Source organism: Oncorhynchus gorbuscha, unplaced genomic scaffold, assembly GCF_021184085.1.
Source record: "Oncorhynchus gorbuscha isolate QuinsamMale2020 ecotype Even-year unplaced genomic scaffold, OgorEven_v1.0 Un_scaffold_2875, whole genome shotgun sequence".
Classification (NCBI taxonomy): Eukaryota; Metazoa; Chordata; class Actinopteri; order Salmoniformes; family Salmonidae; genus Oncorhynchus; species Oncorhynchus gorbuscha.
In genome coordinates this window covers 43,197-59,578 of record NW_025747269.1, presented here as the reverse complement: position 1 = coordinate 59,578, position 16,382 = coordinate 43,197, and the positions used below count along the sequence as shown (strand labels likewise).

Here is a 16,382-nt window from a genome sequence, read left to right as displayed (position 1 = left end):
AATTGATGAAAACCTGCTCAAGAGCACTCAGGACCTCAGACTGGGGCAAAGGTTCATCTTCCAACAGGACAAAGACCCTAAGCACACAGCGAAGACAACATAGAAGTTGCTTTGGGACAAGTCTGATTGTCCTTGAGTGGCCCTGCCAGAATCCGGATTTTAATCCGACCGAACAACTCAGAAGAAATCCTGAAAAAGCTGCACAGCGACGCTCTCCATCCAACCTGACAGATCTTGAGAGGATCTGCAGAGAAGAATGGGAGAAATTCCACAAATACAGGTGTGCCAAGATTGTATTGTCATACCCAAGGCAGCTTGAGGCTATAATCACTGCCAAAAGTGCTTCAACAAAGCACTGAGTAAAGGTTCTGAAAACTTATTTAAATGTGATATTTCAGTTTTAATTTTAAAATGCATATGCATACATTTCTAATCCTGTTTTTGATTCGTCATTATAGGGTGTTGTTGTGCAGATTCATGAGGAAAACCTCCCAATTTAATCCATTTCAGAATATTCCAGTAAATTCAGGAAGTAAACTGAAAATTCCAATTCTCTTCTATGGTTTTCAATGAGGAAAATGTGGAATTTGGTTTACTTTCTGAATTGACTGGAATTGAAATTGAATTGACTCCAACCCTGGTTTTACTACAAATCTGTCAACGTCATAATTTAGTCAATCGATGTTATAATGCATAAAGCTTGTTCTCATTCAGAGTAAATGATTCTAATTGAATAAAACAGAATTAAACAAATCAAATGTATTATGTACCTGAATAACTTCAACAACCTGGTTGATTCTCTGGTTGATTCTCTGCTCAACAACACTGACTGTGAATCAATCTGGTTGATTCTCTGCTCAACAACACTGACTGTGAATCAATCTGGTTGATTCTTTGCTCAACAACACTGACAGTGAATCAATCTGGTTGATTCTCTGGTTGATTCTCTGCTCAACAACACTGACTGTGAATCAATCTGGTTGATTTTTGCTCAACAACACTGACAGTGAATCAATTTGGTTGATTCTCTGGTTGATTCTTTGCTCAACAACACTGATTGTGAATCAATCTGGTTGATTCTATGGTTGATTCTCTGCTCAACAACACTGACTGTGAATCAATCTGGTTGATTCTATGGTTGATTCTCTGCTCAACAACACTGACTGTGAGTCAATCTGGTTGATTCTCTGCTCAACAACACTGACTGTGAATCAATCTGGTTGATTCTCTGCTCAACAACACTGATCGCGTGAGAGACTGAATGACGGCATCCTGCTCCCTCTTCCAAAGTGACAACACTGATGGCTCAACATGGGCTTCCTGGTTATGAAAGAAAGTGTGATGGTGAATTGTAGCCTCTCCCATTGTTTGAAGCAGTTGTAGTCTTTGTTGGCATGTATCCAGACCCCCAGAATGGTAGTAGAAAGGAGCCTGTTCCCTGCATGCTTCCTCACAATCATTGGCTGCCTCGACCACTCCCCCACCTGACCACAGGACCAGTATTGCTGACTGATCTTCATTCCTACAGCCTTCATCACCGTCCCTGGAGTCTCTTCACTGAGTAAGTAAAGATAGTTTAAGAAACCTCTCCCATTCTACTTGTCTATTATCTTTGTTTAGAAATAGTCATTTGTGTGACCTACTGATTTTCCCCACAATTTATTTTAAGGATTTAGAAATATTGAAATGGTAGAACGAGGAATGTCAGAGTCTGGAATATAAATATATAGTTGGTTTAAAATGTATATGATGGTGTATCTAGACATTATGGACCGTATATGAATATAAAAGGTGTGTACAGCAGTAGTTATATAGGATGAGCCTTGACTAGAATACAGGGTGGAGTACTGGGTGGTAGACGGCTAGTAACAGTGACTAAGTTCAGGGCAGGGTACTGGGCGGAGGCCGGCTAGAGGTGACTATTTAACTGTCTGATAACCTGGAGATAGACCATACATTAACCACACAATAGGTATTGTGGTGTCAGCATCATGTTATGGGTATGCTTGTCACCGGCAGGGACTGGGGAGTTTATCAAGATCAAAATAAATATGAAAAGGAGCAAAGTGTAGACTTTGTATAGGCACTGTACAGCCTTAACTGTGGAGTGACCCCATAAAATAGGATATCAGCCAACTCCGTGACAACCACAGAACACAACTATGTATAGTTTACACAAATATTAGTCTCTTAGCTCTTATTGCAGGACTTTGACTGTGGTACATCACCTCCCCAGTCAACCTATTGTGTGTATTGAACATTCATATTGAACAGCCTTACCTATAGAGTAGCACCACCACCCATCAGCCCGTTCTCTTCTTGATGTCAAAGCTGCAGTGTATTGTTGCTATAGGAGTTTATGATTAATAATCCTATTTACTTCAAGACACACTAAGATGTCACCATACTATTCATTTAAAGCCCCTCTGTCAGCTATAAACCATCAGAGTGGGAAACCAACTGACATGGAAACAATGGAGCAAATGTATCACTATCAGAGGGGTGTATTATGACATCATATAGAACTACTCAGACATTCCAAATCAGGCTTCATCCACATCATGAAGGTTGATATTGATCCAACCATTTCAAAAGTAATGACCGGGCTGACGGAAACAGGATATGCCTGAACACTTTTATAAAAGCCGCCAAACTATATGTTAGTTCGTTTGACATGGTGGGGACTTTTTGTGTCAGTAAAAATGTATAAGCGAGAAATGGAGGTGGAAACTCCTTTATGAGCAAATATTTATATAATAACCATCACATCTTAGTTAACTTGGAGTCACGTGATGATATATTGTGTGGTTCTCCCACTACGACTTGGGAACCCGTGCAGTTTATTAGGCTACAGATGAAATAAGTTATGAACTTCACAGGGTGGTGAAAGTGCACGTGATGAGCTTGATGCTCCTTTCCAATACATTTTGAGGGTCTAATTCTGGTGACATGATGATCGATGCTTGGCTGCCATTTGACAAATAAAATAATATCGCTCTCATCCATAATAATCTCATCATGTAGGTAGCCTACCAACCCTGTATCTGTTAGCTGCTGGCTACAGTGCACGGGACAAGAGAAGTTTTGCTATATAATGCAACAGTTTTGATAAACCATCAGTAGAGTTGAAAATGCGATGGAAACCATTGGGAATTTAACAGCAAAAGTTATTTATTAGTCACACAAAGCCTTTAATCTGCAATGAGTCTGTTTGATAGAAACATTTCTGGTGGGAAAATGTATATATTGTTTTATGCAGATTTTTGAATATTCACATGAAAATCTGTCTCAAATGACATGGAAACTTAGCTACTAAGGGGGATATCGATCCAACACCTGCTACTTATTCAAACCAGCCCACTGGGCACAGACATCAGTTCAACATCTAGTTTGTATTTACATTTCTTTGATTCGTCAACTAAAGTGAATTCAACACGAAATCAACACAAAATGTCACCTGTCATTGGATTTAGGTTGCTGGTTGGGTGAAACACAAAATGTTACCTGTGGAAACAATGTTTATTCAATCAGTGGGAGGCTTGTAAATTCCCCCAGGAAAGTGGAACGAGGAACTCTTCTTTGAGACAATGATAAACAGCAATCCTTGGGAGAGTTGTGGTGGATATTATAAAATAAGGATCTGCTGGAGTCCAAGTCAAACCAAGATTCTTTATTTCTGAGCTCAGAGAGAATAACAGAGTTACACAGCGCAGTGGAGACAGTCTGAATTACTGAAGCATTGAGTGATTAGCACATATCTTTATAGTTTCCTGTTCCTGGGCGGGACTTTATTCATACAAGGACACAGGTGCAAATTGGTTTGCAACACAGGATGATACTCCCAAGAACAGGAGCTTATAATAGGACAGTTTCACAAGGTTAGTCACATACTCAGATATGTGGACACATACAATTAACATTTTCCATTACAGAGTCTGAACATTTTCATTTCATTAAATCATCAGTGGGCCAACAATGCAAATGTCAACAATGGAACTAATGCATCACATCCAAATATCACTTGATTATCTGTAGTGCTGGAGGAATGACACACCCAGATAAACACAGAGAGTTTAAAAAGGACCATTTAAACACATGGAATCTGATCTCCTTTATATTCAAACTGACATACTCCATATTCAATTCATGTTTTTAAATAAAATCATAATAATAAATAAAAACATACAAATATATATGTTTGAGTATACTACATAGAGTCAATGTGGAGGCTATATACAGTAGAGTATACCCTGTACCATTTAATTACATATGGTAAAGACAGGTAAACACATTGTCAGTCAACAATATAATACAACAGGAGCACTGTGTATGTTCTCTGATGAATGTTAAGTCAATGTGATGTAAAATATCAACATACACGCTAAGAGAAGTAATTTCTCTCTCCTGTGTGGATTCTCTAATGACGTTTAAATGACTGTTATGAGTAATATGTTTTCCCACAGTCTGAGCTTTTCTAAGCCTTCTCCTCTGTGTGTAGTCTAATGTGTTCTTTCAGGCTTTCTAAATGGGCAAAAGCTTTGCACTTTGGGAGGAGTAGTAAGGCTTCTGCCCTATGTGTATTCTCTCATGTTGTTTCAGGTGTCCACTCTGGTTGAAACACTTTCCACATTGGGAGCAGTGGTAAGGCTTCTCTCCCGTGTGTATTCTCTCGTGTCGTTTCAGATCCCCCGAATGGTTGAAACACTTTCCACATTGGGAGCAGTGGTAAGGCTTCTCTCCTGTGTGTATTCTCTCGTGTAGTTTCAGATCCCCCGAACGGGCAAAACACTTTCCACACTGGGAGCAGTGGTAAGGCTTCTCTCCTGTGTGTATTCTCTCATGCTGTTTCAGCTCCCCCGACCGCTTGAAACACTTTCCACATTGGGAGCAGTGGTAAGGCTTCTCCCCTGTGTGTATCCTCTCATGTTGTTTCGGGTGTGCTTTATGGGCGAAACAGAGTCCACACTGGGAGCAGTGGTAAGGCTTCTCCCCTGTGTGTATTCTCTTGTGTGTTTTCAGTTGTGCTTTCTGTTTAAAACTCTTTTCACACTGGGAGCACTGGTGTCGTCTTGCTGGTTTGGACGTCCCTGGCTCTGGTTCCTCTGAAAGCACATGATAAAACAACCTTGCTACGAGGGTAAATCCTAAATCAGATCTCTCAATAACCTGAGGCCAGTGTTAACAATCTTAGTGTGATTTTAAAACAAATGTAGAGCTTCATGGTAATTACTGCTATGTTTACATTACTTATTCATCCTGTTTTACAAGTCAGAACACAAAAAACTAGACAGTTATAGGACACTGAAGACACAGACGTCGCTGGATTCCAATTGAACAGGTGGTTCTAAATATATAACTTTCATAGCTGTATGATACAGAATGTGACCTACACACTTCCTTAAACATAAAATAACTAAAGAAGTCATTTTGTGTGGAAGACCAAAACTAGTTTTTACGTCGCAGATACAAAGCACATCAGTAACATCTCCCCGTTGTTGAAAGGGTTCGACACATTGCTGTTTAATTGGACCAATTTCTTATTTAGACATTCACAGATTTTCAACATTTTGATTATCGCTGATGTCATATTTTGGGTAAATGTTCCTAAAACTGATAGTAACAACAAAAAACAAAATATAAACACAACATGTAAAGTGTTGGATGGTTCATGAGCTGAACAAAAAATATTGCAGAATTTTACACATCCCTGTTAGTCAACATGTATTCTTTGCCAAGATAATCCATCCACCTGACAGGTGAGGCATATCAAGAAGCTGATTGAACAGCTTGCTTATTACACAGGTGCACCTTGTGCTGGGGATAATAAAAGGCTACATCAAAAATGTGCAGTTTGTTCACACAACAATGCCACAGATCTCTGAGGGAGCGGGCAATTGGCATGCTGACTGCAGGAATGTCCACTGGAGCTGAACCAGTCAAAAGTTTGGACTCACCTACTCATTCAAGGGCTTTTCTTTATTTTTTACTATTTTCTACATTGTAGAATAATAAAGACATCAAAATTATTAAAAAACATATGGAATCATGTAGTAACCACAAGTGTTAAATCAAAATATATATTTTATTCTTCAAAAGTTGCCACCCTTGCTTTCTCTCAAACAGCTTCACCTGGAATTATTTTCCAACAGTCTTGTAGGCATTCCCACATATGCTGAGAACTTGTAGGCCGCTTCCCCTTCACCTCTGCGATCCAACTCATCCCAAACCCTCTTGATTTGGTTGAGGTTGGGGGATTGTGTAGGCCAGGTCATCTGATGCAGCACCCCATTACTCTCCTTCTTGGTCAAATACCTCTTACACAGCCTGGAGGTGTGTTGGGTCATTGTCCTGTTGAAAATCAAATAACAGTGGGACTAAGCCCAAACCAGATGGGATGGCATATAGCTGTAGAATGGTGTGGAAGCCATGCTGGTTAAGTGTGACTTGAATAAATAAATCAATGACATTGTCAACAGCAAAGCACCCGCACACCATCACATCTCCTCCTCCATGCTTCACGGTGGGAACCACACATGCGGAGATAATCTGTTCATCTACTCCTCGTCTCACAAAGACATGACGCTCGGATTCAAAAATCTCAAATTTGGACTCATCAGACCAGAGGACAGATATCCACCGGTCTAATGTCCATTGCTCGTGTTTCTTGGCCCAAGCAAGTCTCTTCTTCTTATTGGTGTCCTTTAGTAGTGGTTTCCTTGCAGCAATTGGACCATGAAGGCCTGATTCACGCAGTCTCCTCTGAACCGATGATGTTGAGATGTGTCTGTTACTTGAACTTTGTGAAGCATTTATTTGGGCTGCAATTTCTAAGGCTGGTAACTCTAATGAACTTATGCATCAGAAGTAACTCTGGAACTTCCATTCTTGTGGTGGTCCTTAAAGTAATGATGGACTGTTGTTTCTCTTTGCTTATTTGAGCTGCTCTTGACATAATATGGACTTTGTCTTTTACCCAATAGGGCTATCTTCTGTATACCACCCCTACCTTGTCACAACAAAACTGATTGGCTCAAACACATTAAAACCTGTTATGGCTAGGGATTCCGCTAGCGGAACATTTCAACAAAATCCGGTGAAATTGCAGAGTGCAAAATATATATATATATTTTTTGAAATATTTAACTTTCATGCATTCACAAGTGCAATGCCACAAATTAAAGCTTAAGACTCCATAATGTTTCATCATTAGATGCTACAGTCCTCCTTTAAGACTCCATAATGTTTCATCATTAGATGCTACAGTCCTCCTTTAAGACTCCATAATGTTTCAAAATTAGATGCTACAGTCCTCCTTTAAGACTCCATAATGTTTCATCATTAGATGCTACAGTCCTCCTTTAAGACATCCTGTTTAGAATGTGTCTGGAAGCGCTACTCTATCTATTCTACTCTCATCCTTTCGGTTTTAATAATATTTTATAATAATAATGTTATAATAGGTAATAACTAAGTTTAATAACTAGGGTTAATACCTGCCTGGCGTACCAACAAAATATTTATTTAGCCCTCTCTAACAATACCGCTACAGAATTAGCATAGTAGGCCATGTAACTTAACCTGTAGTGACACCCAGCCCGTGAACGGGACCGTTACCATCATCTGACACTAATTAGCATAACGCAACAGACATAAATCTTCCTAGAAAATATTCCTATTCATGAAAATCACAAGTGAAATATATTGGAACATAGCTTAGCCTTTTGTTAATCACCCTGTCATCTCAGATTTTCAAAATATGCTTTACAGCCAACGCTAGACAAGCGTCTGTGTAAGTTTATCATAGCCTAGCATAGCATTATGCCTTGCTAGCAGCAGGCAAACTTGTCACGAAAATCAGAAAAGCAATCAAATTAAATCGTTTACCTTTGAACTTCGGATGTTTTCACTCACGAGACTCCCAGGTAGACAGCCAAAGTTCATTTTTTCCCAAAATATTATTTTTGTAGGCGAAATAGCTCTGTTCTTCACGTTTGGCTGAGAAATCGCCCGGAAATTGCAGTCACAATTCCGAAAAATATTCCAAATTAGCTCCATAATATCGACAAAAACATGGCAAACGTTGTTTAGAATCAATCCTCAATGTGTTTTTCTAATATCTATTTGATAATATATCCGTCGGGACAATTCCTTTTCTCAAGGACCGATTGGAGTAATAGCTACCTCTGCACTTTACGCGAGAATCTCTCTCGGAGCCACCATGTGACCACTTACGCAATGTGCCCCCATACGGCTATTCTTCAATAGAAATGCGTAAAACTACGTCACAATGCTGTAGACACCTTGGGGAATACGTAGAAAGCATAAGCTTGTTGATGGTACATTCAAAGCCATATAGGGAGTCATTGGAACACAGCGCTTTCAAAACCTGGGGCACTTCCGGATTGGATTTTCCTCAGGCTTTCACCTGCAACATCAGTTCTGTTATACTCACAGACAATATCTTTACAGTTTTGGAAACATTAGAGTGTTTTCTATCCAAAGCTGTCAATTATATGCATATTCTAGTATCTTTTACTGACAAAATATCCCGTTTAAAACGGGGACGTTTTTTTTCCAAAAATGAAAATAGTGCCCCCTAACACCAAGAGGTTTTAAGGTAATCAGAAATATTTAGGATTAACTTATTCCTTGACACCCATTCTGATACTAACTGCAGCTCTATGTTAAGTGTTGAAGTCATTTCAGTCGATGTAGTAGCTGACATGTACAGTGTTGAGTCAACGCATACATAGACTCACTGGCTTTACTCAAATGTCATTGGCATGTTGTTGGTAAAGATTTAAAAAAGTAGGTGCCAAACAGCTGCCCTGGGGAATTCCTGATTCAAACTTGATTTTGTTGTACAAGCTTCCATTAAAGAACACTCTCTGTGTCCTGTTAGACAGGTAGCTCTGGGGCGGCAGGTAGCCTAGTGGTTAGAGCGGTAGGCCAGTAACCGAAAGATTGCTGGATCGAAACCCTGAGCTGACAAGGTAAAAAACTCTGTCGTTCTGCCCCTGAACAAGGCAGTCCTAGGCCATCATTGAAAAAAAGAATTTGTTTATAACTGACTTGCCTAGTTAAATAAAGGTTATATTTTAAAAGAAAAACTCTTTATCCACAATATAGCAGGAGGTGTAAAGCCATTTTTATCATCAATGTCTCTCAGCCAATCAGTCATTTGTAAGTGCTGTGCTAGTTGAATGAACTTCCCTATAAGCTGAACGTCTATATTTGTTTACTTTGTATCAGGTCAAATATATTTTTTCCAAAATTGTAATGGTTGGTAACAGGCTGATTGGTCGGCTATTTAAGGCTGATTGGTCGGCTATTTAAGCCAGTAAAGGGAGCTTTACTATTCTTGGGTAGTGGAATGACTTTAGCTTCCCTCCAGGCCTGAGGGCACACACTTTCGAGTAGGCTTAAATTAAAGACAAGGCAAATAGGAATGGCAATATCGGCTGCTATCATCCTCAATTTTCCATCCACGTTGTCAGACACCAGTGACTTGTCATTGTTGATTTTATTTGCGCAAAATTTCATTGAAGATGCTCCAAAGATTTTTACTATCCTTCTTCATGTCATTTATCTTTGTTTCATAGTGTAGTTTATTCTTTATATTGAGTTTAGTCACATTATTTCTCAATTTGCAATAGGTGTCACGAATATTACCGAAGGTGGCTCCCCTCCCCGTTCGGGTGGCGCTCGGCGGTTGTCGTCGCCGGTCTACTAGCTGCCACCGATCCTTTTTCGTTTGGTTTTGTCTAATTGTTTTCACCTGTTCATTGTTTGGTTGTTAGGGTGGTAAGTTCGTTTCACCCACTTCTGTTAGATATAGACTTTCATTGAGCAATAAGTTTCATTCTTCATGTCATTTATCTTTGGTTCATTGTGTAGTTTCTTCTTTTTATTCAGTTTATTAAATGATGTCTCAATTTGCAATACATTTGCCAATCAGTTATACAGCCAGACCTATTTGCCATCTCTTTTGCCTCCCTCTTCATCATACCATTTTTAAATTCCTCATCAATCCACGTGTATTTAACAGTTTTTACAGTCATTTTCTTAATGGGTGCTGCTTATTAGTAACTGGGATAAGCAGCTTCAAATGTGTCAAGGGCAGCGTCTGGTTGCTCATCATTACACACCACAGACCAACAAATATTATTTACATCAATAACATAGGAATCACTACATAAAATTGTATGACCTCTTATACACAATATTAGTCCCAGCCTTTGGAACGGTGGTTTTCCTAAACATGGCTCCTATATTGTGATCACTACATCTGATGGATCTGGATGCTGCTTTAAAACCCATTTCTGCAGCATTAGTAAAGATATGATCAAACCATGTTGATGATTTAATTCCTCTACTGTTTGCCACTACCCTGGTAGGTTGATTGATAACCTGAACCAGGTCGCCAGCACTGGTTACAGTTTGAAGCTTTTGTTTGAGTGGGCAGCCTGATCACAGCTTTTCTTCAGTACTAGTTAATTAATTACCAAAGTCTTGAGTTTAGTTTGCCTGTTCTACAGTCTTGTAAAGATAGGGGGTTTGACTGGGACAGGCAATGTAACATCCATAATGTTTTAAGGAAAAGTTTTTGTAAAAAAAGCACCTTACATTGGATCATCTTGAAACTTTCTCTCCAAAGCTAACTTTCATCAAGGTTTTATATGGTCTATTGGTTTCTCTCTTTTCATTGGCAGAATCCTTTTTCAGTGTTATGATATTCATAACATCCATATACACCAGTCTATCTTCCTGTCAACCAACCGACGTCTGCTGGTTGTCCTGGTCACAGATACCGGTGGGCAGATCTATTGTATTAGTTCAAACTAAACTACAGCACTTACTTTGATGTGTCAAATCTGATCCTTTCTTCTCTTCTCCTCCTCTCACAGTTCCACTCAGCCCCGTTGTTTTCCTGCAGTCCACCAGCAGCACAGACAACCTCTTCATACCCAGCAGTAAGGTGATACCGGGAGAGGCACGATACAGGGACTCCGGGAGGGAGGAAGGGCTAGCGTTGTCCTGGTAACCATAAAGAGGGGACACAGACACATATCATTATGGATGCTGATGTCACTGTTGTCATAAAGTGCTTTACAGAAACCCAGCCCCCAAGCGAGAGAAAGCTGTTTGCTAGACCAGACCAAGCTGTACCATCTGGTGTTCTGATCTGGAGAGACTCTTCTCTGGCTCTGGATGCTGATGTCACTGTTGTCATAAAGTGCTTTACAGAAACCCAGCCCAGACCCAGAGAGAGCTAGACCAGACCCAGAGAGAGCTAGACCAGACCCAGAGAGAGCTAGACCAGACCCAGAGAGAGCTAGACCAGACCCAGAGAGAGCTAGACCAGACCCAGAGAGAGAAAGCTGTATGCTAGACCAGACCAAGCTGTACCATCTGGTGTTCTGATCTGGAGAGACTCTTCTCTTCCTCGTCAGCATCAGGATGTTGTTGAAGCTCCCCAGAGGATCCACCATAGTCATGTCTCTCTCCTGTGTAAATGAGAACATAAAAATGAGTAGTAAAATTATAACCGTCTAATAAAATCATAGGGTCTTACAAGAGGCATGAATATGTCCCTTTGATATTTTAAGTAGAGATTATGCTTCAATATTGAATTTTAAAAGCCTGTTATACTAGATGAGGGGAACTTTAATGTAGACCACATGGAGAATTCAATACATCGAATTGAAAAGTCCCTTAAACATATGAACCAATTGCATATCGACCCTTTAACAATTCCTACAGTACTGAACAACATATTCAAGTGTAGAACTTCAGTAGAATAACACTTTAAAACCGCACATTAGTTCAACAACGGCATAGTTTGTGTCCCTGTTGAAGACAGTACTCACTGGTGTTAATCTGATATTCCGTCTCTTCCTCTTTCACCCCCAAAACGTCTTCCTCCTTCACCTTTATTGAGAGAGCATCATCTTCCTCTCTAAACGGTTCTTTCTCTTCTTTCACTATAACAGCCTCCTCTTCCTCCTTTTTCATTCTGAAAGAGTCTTTCTCCATACAGCAGACACCCTCTTCTTTAGCAAGGGAGGAGTAGTTTAGTGAGCTCATGGTCAGGGATGTTAGCTAGCTAGCTAGCATTAGTGTCTAGCCTAGTGCTAGGCACAGTATCAATCTTTAACACGTTTGCAAATTGAACCAGTTGATACGTCAACTTGTTTAAAACACTGAGGTTAGCTAATGTACATTAAAACAGCAGACCTCCTCTTCATTAGCAGGGGATGAGTAGTTTAGTGAGCTCATGGTCAGGGATGTTAGCTAGCTAGTTAGCATTAGCGAATAGCCTAGTGCTCGGCTCAGCATAAATCGTTGCAAATTAGGTTACAGTTAACCAGTTAATACGTCAACAGAACTGTGTTTAAAACACTGAGATTAGATAATGTACATTAACATGGTCTAAAGCGTCAATTTTTCACTTTTATGTTGGCTACAAGCTACCGAGGTGGTCGAAAGAGTTGGCGCCTTGTTGTCCCTGAAGAAGCGTCCGTCCAGTCCATTATACGTCACGCAAGAAGAGACAACTGAAAGACGCTCATCGCCATCTGCTGGCTGGAGGGGGTAACGCAGTTTGGAAACAATAGTGACAACACTTTTTGTATTGGAAAGAACGTCATAATTATTTAATAATAAGCTGATACATTTTCTCTTCCAAATAATACGTTCCTGTACACAGACGTAGAAGCTCAATATGAAAATGTAGATGATTAATAAATACTTATATGAATAGGTAGTGTGTTGATATACATTTTCTCTGTTAATTTTTCACATTCTTTTTTATCTACATGTGACCATACTAATTCCCTTAAAGCCACGCTCTATAAGATACAAATCATCCTGTAAACAACAGAACAAACGCATCACATGCAAATAGCACTTGATTATCTGTAGTGCTTTACACTGGGTAGACAAAACATTAAGAACACCTGCTCCTTCCATGACTTAGAAAGACTAGGTGAATCCAGGCTAAAGCTATGATCCCTTACTGATGTCACTAGTTAAATCCACTTCAATCCGTGTAGATGAAGGGGGGAGACAGGTTAAATAAGGATTTTTAAGCCTTGAGACATGAGACATGGATTGTGCATGTGTGCCATTTAGAGAGTTAATGGGGAAGACAAAATATTTAAGTGACTTTGCACGGGGTATGGTAGTAGGTGCCAGGTGCACCGGTTTGTGTCAAGAACTGCAACGCTGCTGGGTTTTTCAGCTCAACAGTTTCCCATGTGTACCAAGAGTGGTCCACCACCCAAACAGTGGTGGTTTGTGCCGTTTAAGATGAGGCAGGACGATTTGTTTTTCCATGAGCATGGCCTTAATTCTATTACAGCATATTGGACGACTGTCATTCATATTTCACTCACCCTGTTCAATGTAACAGCAATAGGTTTAGGCTACTACATGATACTCTAATTGTCCCTATACCTATCATGAGGTAGCAACCTAGCCTATGAATGAAAGTTTAGAATGTAGGTTCACACAGGTCGAGAGAACATTTTGCGATGACAGACAGTGACACATAGACAGACAGTGACACATTCAATACTGCCTTGCACACTCTCGCCTGCATCTAGCTGAAATAGAGATATCACTGGACAAATTCAGGTATGTTTATCCCCGTTTTGTTCCATTTAAACGTTTGTCAACAGAATCGGCGGAATGAATACACCCCTGATCATGCATAAACACAGTTTCACTTTCATTACAGACACGTTGTATTCCTTCTTGCATCTATGTGCTCTCCTCTTATCACCTTCTCCCTTTGTTTCTGTACTTCAATGCACAACACATCAGCTGTATGTCACCAGGAGAAAAAACCTTTCCAAGCCAAACCATTTCATAACTGAAACACACAGCTTACATTGTTGTCACCATATTAGCTAAAATAACATCATAGTCAACAGAGCTAATAGAACTAACTCGTTTGTAAACCTGCTACAATCATGCAGTAAGTTACAGTGTACAGTCAGTAAGCAGTGCAGCACTTACCAGGGTCCCAGTGGCAATAAATTAGTCAAACCAAAAGCTTGCATTGAAGTACAGAAACAAAGGGAGAAGGTAAATGACGAAATATCTCCCTCTCGCTTCTCCTTCATTTTGGAATAAAATAATTTGTTCAAAACTGTTCAACTATTGTATTTTTCTCTCTTTTAGTCAACTACTCACCACATGTTATGCACTGCAGTGCTAGCTAGCTGTAGCTTATGCTTTCAGTACTAGATACATTCTCTGATCCTTTCATTGGTTGGACATCATGTCAGTTCATGCTGCAAGAGCTCTGATGGGTTGGAGGATGTCCTCCGGAAGTTGTCATAATACCCGTGTAAGTCTATGGAAGCCTTGAGAACCATAATCCTCCCAGGTTTTGTATTGTGGTCAATGTATCCAGAGGAGGATGCAAAATAGTATGTTTTAATAAATTATTTGGTGATGTGATTATATTTAGTATAGTTTTATCTAAAAAGGACCACTTTTAAATATTTTACCTTTTTTATTTTTCTGAAAATAACTGAGGACGATGGTTCTCCCCTTCCTCCTCTGAGGAGACCCCACTGCACCCAAAGGACATCCAGCCAACTTGACCCAATTGTGGGAAGCATTGGAGTCAACATGGGCCAGCATCCCTGTGGAATGCTTTCGACACCTTGTAGAGTCCATGCCCCGACGTATTGAGGCTGTTCTGAGGGGAAAAGGGGAGGGTCCAACTCCATATTAGGAAGTTGCTCCAGATGTTTGGTATAATCAGTGGATATATCTGCCATTTAGCAGACACTTTTATCCAAAGGGATTTGCAGTCATGTGTACAAACACTTTACATATGGGTGGTCCCAGGAATCAAACCCACTACCCTGGTTTAGCACTATACTCCACCAACTGAGCTACAGGACCACAAGGAATGATCAAGGAATGACGCAGATAAACACACACAGCCTGAGTTTCAAAAATATAATTGGATCAAAGACCGTAACATTGAAACTGACATACTTCATATTTAGTTACAATCAAAAATTATTTGTCACATGCGCTGAATACAACAGGTGTGGATCTTAACGTGAAATGCTTACTGACAAGCCCTTAACCAACAACGTAGATAAGAAAAACAAGTGTTAAGAAAATATTACCAAAATAAAACGTTCAAAAAAGTAACACAATAAAAAACAATAACGAGGCAAAATACCAGTACAGAGTCAATGTGGAGGCTATATACAGGGGGTACCAGTACAGAGTCAATGTGGAGGCTATATACAGGGGGTACCAGTACAGAGTCAATGTGGAGGCTATATACAGGGGATACCAGTACAGAGTCAATGTGGAGGCTATATACATGGGGTACCAGTACAGAGTCAATGTGGAGGCTATATACAGGAGGTACCAGTACAGAGTCAATGTGGAGGCTATATACAGGGGGTACCAGTACAGAGTCAATGTGGAGGCTATATACAGGAGGTACCAGTACAGAGTCAATGTGGAGGCTATATACAGGAGGCTATATACAGGGGGTACCAGTACAGAGTCAATGTGGAGGCTATATACAGGAGGCTATATACAGGGGGTACCAGTACAGAGTCAATGTGGAGGCTGTATACAGGGGGTACCAATACAGAGTCAATGTGGAGGCTATATACAGGAGGTACCAGTACAGAGTCAATGTGGAGGCTATATACAGGGGGTACCAGTACAGAGTCAATGTGGAGGCTATATACAGGAGATACCAGTACAGAGTCAATGTGGAGGCTATATACAGGGGGTACCAGTACAGAGTCAATGTGGAGGCTATATACAGGGGGTACCAGTACAGAGTCAATGTGGAGGCTATATACAGGAGGTACCAGTACAGAGTCAATGTGGAGGCTATATACATGGGGTACCAGTACAGAGTCAATGTGGAGACTGTAAACAGGGGGTACCAGTACAGAGTCAATGTGGAGGCTATATACAGGAGGTACCAGTACATAGTTAATGTGGAGGCTATATACAGGGGATACCAGTACAGAGTCAATGTGGAGGCTATATACAGGGGATACCAGTACAGAGTCAATGTGGAGGCTATATACAGGGGATACCAGTACAGAGTCAATGTGGAGGCTATATACAGGGGATACCAGTACAGAGTCAATGTGGAGGCTATATACAGGGGGTACCAGTACAGAGTCAATGTGGAGGCTATATACAGGAGGTACCAGTACAGAGTCAATGTGGAGGCTATATACAGGAGGTACCAGTACAGAGTCAATGTGGAGGCTATATACAGGGGGTACCAGTACAGAGTCAATGTGGAGGCTATATACAGGAGGTACCAGTACAGAGTCAATGTGGAGGCTATATACAGGAGGCTATATACAGGGGGT

At 40.3% G+C, this 16,382-nt stretch overlaps 1 protein-coding gene across 2 annotated transcripts; it reads right to left on the bottom strand.

Moving 5' to 3' along the window:
- Positions 1–3,655: 3,655 nt before the first annotated feature.
- On the bottom strand, positions 3,656–13,069 carry LOC124026988 (zinc finger protein with KRAB and SCAN domains 1-like). 2 transcript variants are annotated; one of them, XM_046339574.1, is made up of 5 exons: positions 11,871–13,069; positions 11,410–11,507; positions 10,860–11,037; positions 4,965–5,102; positions 3,656–4,628 (listed from the first exon to the last, which is right to left on the bottom strand). In XM_046339574.1, exons 1-5 carry the CDS (start codon positions 12,085–12,087, stop codon positions 4,522–4,524), a joined length of 738 nt encoding a protein of 245 aa, XP_046195530.1. In that variant the 5' UTR covers positions 12,088–13,069; the 3' UTR covers positions 3,656–4,521. The 2 variants fall into 2 exon arrangements, with proteins under 2 accessions (XP_046195530.1, XP_046195528.1); XM_046339572.1 differs by having other exon boundaries at positions 3,656–5,102; positions 11,871–12,608.
- Positions 13,070–16,382: the final 3,313 nt, after the last annotated feature.

What these genes read in the sequence shown, in the direction of transcription:
- LOC124026988 (XM_046339572.1), bottom strand. Translation starts at nt 12,087, where the DNA reads ATGAGCTCACTAAACTACTCCTCCCTTGCTAAAGAAGAGGGTGTCTGC. An exon ending in GGAATATCAGATTAACACCA is followed by an intron (nt 11,508 to 11,870) that starts GTGAGTACTGTC and finishes TCATTTACACAG; the next exon opens with GAGAGAGACATGACTATGGT. An exon ending in CCAGATCAGAACACCAGATG is followed by an intron (nt 11,038 to 11,409) that starts GTACAGCTTGGT and finishes TATGGTTACCAG; the next exon opens with GACAACGCTAGCCCTTCCTC.